Source organism: Cherax quadricarinatus, chromosome 29 (assembly GCF_038502225.1).
Source record: "Cherax quadricarinatus isolate ZL_2023a chromosome 29, ASM3850222v1, whole genome shotgun sequence".
Taxonomy (NCBI): domain Eukaryota; kingdom Metazoa; phylum Arthropoda; class Malacostraca; order Decapoda; family Parastacidae; genus Cherax; species Cherax quadricarinatus.
Genome location: NC_091320.1, coordinates 34,642,938 through 34,648,937, shown reverse-complemented (window position 1 = coordinate 34,648,937; position 6,000 = coordinate 34,642,938). Strand labels below are relative to the sequence as shown.

Genomic DNA, 6,000 nt, shown 5'->3' with positions numbered 1-6,000 from the left:
GGAGGGGCAGTATTGATTCATCCCTTCCCCCAAAACTTGCACTAACATAAGGGGGTGCCAGTGACAAATGACGGCGTTGCAGTGCCTCCTGTACGCGGCACTGCACGAGCTGCTGCTGCTGACGGCCATGTTGCAAGCGCGGGAAAGGGAGTGTGCCAGTCTTTCAGCAAGACTGGTGCAAATGAACTCATAAGCCACTAACAAGACTTATATTGCAGCTACCTTTGTAAAGTCGGAATTGACAATAGGTTGGTATAAAGGTAACATTAATTAACCTCTTTGCTGCTTCCTGTGGTCACATAATTAATTGGCTTGGGGGAAAAAAATGTGTCGTTTCACCAGGAAAATGAAAGTGCTCATTCGATGCTTCGTACTTAAGAAGAAGTGACTAAGGTTTGTGTCTGAGACTTATATCTGTATTCTTTATTTTTTTTATTAGATAAAAAGTTGCTATCAGGTTCATCCGTGTCTGCGTCGTTATCTACAAAGATAATCCATAATACATTTCCCTCGCGTGTAAAATCCGCATCTAGTATTGGACCCTTGCTTAAAAGAGATGGAACTTATTGACAAGAACAGAGTAATGAGTAAAATACTGAAGTCAAAATACGACTCTTGTGTTTAGACTAAATGTTGACAACCCCCAATGAATTTGCATGTGTGGGGGGGAGGGGGGTTAAGGAAGGAACCCTCTGCACAGTTCATATGATTTATTAAAGGAAACGTATGAGTACGAGTGGCTTCATCAGTCTTAATACAGAGGAAGCTGTAAACAGGACGATGAGTAAGACATTTACAACGTGTCTTACTCAGCTTGTCGGTATTATGTACCATTGTCATTATATAAACAGTGTTTTATTATGGTAGATACAGCAGGTTATCAATAGTGTGTGTACATTCTGAAACTAGGTTGGACGACGATATAATGGTAGGCTTCGATGACCTGCCTGGCATGGGCCAGTAGGTCGGGTCTTCTGCAGACTTATATACTCTTATAATCATTTTGCAACACTGGTAAAAATATTTTCATCTGTATGTTATAATAATCATACCATACCATATTTGATGTTATTGTATAAATCCATAATGTGAATTAGAAGTAGATACTCATGGACCGGTAGATACGAGCGTCACAAATCTTTCCTCTAAAGATTGTTATTAGTGATTTACTTCCTTATTTTATATATTGCAGTGTCTTTGTAATATAATTTTTATTACGCTCTCTGTATTTTGTAAGGTTTTCATAACTTTTTTGTATATAACAGTGCACTACTGCCCTTTATTTGATTGTTATAACTTGCAGTGTAAGGTAATAGCTGGTGTTCAGTTTCAGGATGACGAGAAGTTGGATGTGCAGGCGGGCGTTATAGTGGGAGAAGGGGCGGAGCAGCGAGGTGGTGGTGATGGTCATGGAGGGCTACAGCGTTGTATCAGAGGCAGTGGTGCAGCGGGTGTTCTGGGTTGACTGGTTCCACCACACCCCACACATCAATCTCACACTCCACCCCGTCAATGACACCTTCAGTCCCCTCTCTCCTATCTACCAAGAGGTGAGGCAAAGCAATATCGGTAGGATGTAACTTTTTTCATATATATATTTGCTTTTAAATTCAGTTAATCGCTTGCCTGTCTTCTAAGGAAAGTGACCTCAGGAACACCCTCCAGGTATACTCCAGATAGTAATTTAATTACGTTACTCTGATTTATTTAAAACCTTAATGCAAATAATTTTCAGAGTTAAGAAGTTGATTGAATTAAGAACACAGCCTTAACTTAAAATGAAAATCATATTTGAATTTACATACAACGGATTCTCAGTTATTATTATTATAATCAAGGAGGAAGCGCTAAACCCGGAGGATTATACAGCGCCTGGGGGGAGGATGTGGAAGGCATTCAGGCTTAATTCGAGGAACTGGAGCACAGATCCAATTCCCTAAATCAAGAGCCCCTCACCAACATCAAAGAACCTTCCCTGAGGGGTTCGGATTCTCAGAACACACGATTAAGCAGCACGTTTTCATTAAAACGCGATTGAAATTTTACCACCGATTTTCGAGTAGCACGGGAGGACGCTGTAAATTTAGGGAAAAATAAATGATAGGTAGTAAACAACAGCTTGTAACCCATAATTGCATTGTCAGTACACAATTCCACACCTTTAACAATTATTTACCTACCCTAGCTGCATTTATTCAGATGTTGAATATGTTGCTCATTGATAATAAAATGAGAAAAAGTAATTAAACAAATGAAGGGATGGATGGTCATGAGGTACCAGCGTGAAAAATTTTCATTTTCATTTATTGGGCCATCACACCACAGGCCATACATACCACAGGCCATACACACCACGGGCCATACACACCACGGGCCATACACACCACGGGCCATACACACCACAGCCATACATACCACAGGCCATACATACCACAGGCCATACATACCACAGGCCATACATACCACAGGCCATCCATACCACAGGCCATACACACCACAGGCCATACATACCACAGGCCATACATACCGCAGGCCATACATACCACAGGCCATACATACCACAGGCCATACATACCACAGGCCATACATACCACAGGCCATACACACCACAGGCCATACATACCACAGGCCATACACACCACAGGCCATACATACCACAGGCCATACATACCACAGGCCATACACACCACAGGCCATGCATACCACAGGCCATACACACCACAGGCCATACACACCACAGGCCATACATACCACAGGCCATACATACCACAGGCCATACATACCACAAGCCATACACACCACAGGCCATACATACCACAGCCACAGGCCATACACACCACAGGCCATATATACCACAGGCCATACATACCACAGGCCATACATACCACAGATCATACACACCACAGGCCATACCACGGGCCAAACACCACGGGCCATACATACCACAGGCCATACATACCACAAGCCATACATACCACAGGCCATACATACCACAGGCCATACATACCACAGGCCATACACACCACAGGCCATACACACCACGGGCCATACACACCACGGGCCAAACACACCACGGGCCATACACACCACAGTCCATACACACCACAGTCCATACACACCACAGGCCATACACACCACAGGCCATACACACCACAGGCCATACCACACAGGCCATACACACCACAGGCCATACACACCACAGGCCATACACACCACAGGCCATACACACCACAGGCCATACCACACAGGTCATACACACCACAGGCCATACCACACAAACCATACACACCACAGGCCATACACACCACAGGCCATACACACCACAGACCATACACACCACAGGCCATACACACCACAGGCCATACCACACAGGCCATACACACCACAGGCCATACCACACAGGCCATACACACCACAGGCCATACACACCACAGGCCATACCACACAGGCCATACACATCACTGGCCATACACACCACAGGCCATACACACCACAGGCCATACACACCACAGGCCATAAACACCACAGGCCATACCAGAAAGGCCATACACACCACAGGCCATACACACCACAGGCCATACACACCACAGGCCATACACACCACAGGCCATACACACCACAGGCCATACACACCACAGGCCATACACACCACAGGCCATACACACCACAGGCCATACCACACAGGCCATACACATCACTGGCCATACACACCACAGGCCATACACACCACAGGTCATACCACACAGGCCATACACACCACAGGCCATACCACACAGGCCATACACACCACAGGCCATACACCACAGGCCATACCACACAAACCATACACACCACAGGCCATACACACCACAGGCCATACACACCACAGGCCATACACACCACAGACCATACACACCATAGGCCATACCACACAGGCCATACCACACAGGCCATACACACCACAGGCCATACACACCACAGGCCATACACACCACAGGCCATACACACCACAGGCCATACACACCACAGACCATACCACACAGGCCATACCACACAGGCCATACACACCACAGGCCATACACACCACAGGCCATACACACCACAGGCCATACACACCACAGGCCATACACACCACAGGCCATACACACCACAGGCCATACACACCACAGGCCATACCACACAAGCCATACACATCACAGGCCATACACACCACAGGCCATACACATCACAGGTCATACCACACAGGCCATACACACCACAGGCCATACACACCACAGGCCATACACCACAGGCCATACCACACAAACCATACACACCACAGGCCATACACATCACAGGCCATACACACCACAGGCCATACACACCACAGGCCATACATACCACAGGCCATACACACCACAGGCCATACATACCACAGGCCATACACACCACAGACCATACACACCACAGGCCATACCACACAGGCCATACACACCACAGGCCATACACACCACAGGCCATACACACCACAGGCCATACACACCACAGGCCATACACACCACAGGCCATACACACCACAGGCCATACCACACAGGCCATACACACCACAGGCCATACACACCACAGGCCATACACACCACAGGCCATACACACCACAGAGAGCAGGTCTTATACAGCTCTGGAGGTCATATTATTATTATTATTATTACATGTATTATTATTATTATGGGAACGCTAAACCCGTACGGATTATACGGCGCATATGACCAGGTAGGGGGGTGGAAGGCATTCAAGCCAATTCAGAGAATTGGAGCACAGATTCAGTTCCCTAGATCAGGAGCCCCTCACCAGCATCAAGGAACCTCCTTTGAGGGGTTTGGAGGTCGTAGTTAAGAAATAGGTTAGGTAAGATTTGTCAGGAAACATGACAAATGTTTCCTGACCCGCTTTCCGCTGGCTTACCGGTCCATCCTTTTAAAATTAAGTTATAATTATAACCATTTTTATTATCTTAATAACTACCTGTCCTAACTATTTCTGCACTCGCCTTGGTGGAGTGTGGAGATTTTGCTCTACTTTCTCCCTACCTTGAACATCAGTGACGAATTTCCCGTTTTCTTCCCTCGGGACGTTTGTCCTCATCAGTCTTTAGGGCAATTGATCTGGGAGGCATCATACATCAACTAATAAGTTAATAACGAATTGGGCACGAGTTTCTGGTTATAACATGTTACCAATTCATATTTGCCCATGGCCAGTCTCAGGGAGCAAAAAAAAACTCTCGGAACTCATCAAAGTTATAAAGGTATACCTGGAGGTTACCTGGAGGTTATTCCGGGGATCAACGCCCCCGCGGCCCGGTCCATGACCAGGCCTCCCGATGATCAAGGCCTGATCAACTAGGCTGTTACTGCTGGCCGCACGCAGTCCAACGTACGAGCCACAGCCCGGCTGATCCGGCACTGACTTTAGGTATCTGTCCAGCTCTCTCTTGAAGGCAGCCAGGGGTTTATTGGCAATTCCCCTAATGCTTGATGGGAGGCTGTTGAACAGTTTTGGGCCCCGGACACTTATGGTGTTTTCCCTTAGTGTACCAATGGCGCCCCTACTTTTTATTGGGGGCATTTTGCATCGCTTGCCCAGTCTTTTACTTTCGTAGGGAGTGATTTCTGTGTGCAGATTTGGGACCATTCCTTCCAAGATTTTCCAAGTGTAGATTATGATATATCTCTCCCTCCTGCGTTCCAACGAGTACAAGTCAAGTGCTTCCAAGCGTTCCCAGTAGTTAAGGTGCTTGACAGAACTTATACGTGCAGTAAAGGATCTCTGTACACTCTCTAGATCTGTGATTTCACCTGCTTTGAATGGAGATGTTAATGTACAGCAGTATTCCAGCCTAGAGAGAACAAGTGATTTGAAAAGGATCATCATGGGCTTGGCATCTCTCGTTTTGAAAGTTCTCATTATTCATCCTATCATTTTCTTTGCACGTACGATCGTGGCACTGTTGTGATCCTTGAAAGTGAGATCCTCAGACATTAC

At 46.5% G+C, this 6,000-nt stretch overlaps 1 protein-coding gene across 14 annotated transcripts in view; it reads left to right on the top strand.

Annotated features, from left to right (window-relative positions):
• The window catches only part of tty (tweety), a 305,681-nt gene that overhangs the window by 188,532 nt on the left and 111,149 nt on the right, over positions 1–6,000 (top strand). For all 14 annotated transcript variants that reach the window (XR_011392576.1, XM_070089723.1, XM_070089721.1 and 11 more), the window contains one exon: positions 1,328–1,550. Coding sequence is in view for 13 of the 14 variants with exons in the window: in XM_070089723.1 (XP_069945824.1) it covers positions 1,404–1,550 (147 nt within the window). In the remaining variant the exon portion in view is untranslated. The remainder of the gene's footprint in view (positions 1–1,327; positions 1,551–6,000) is intronic.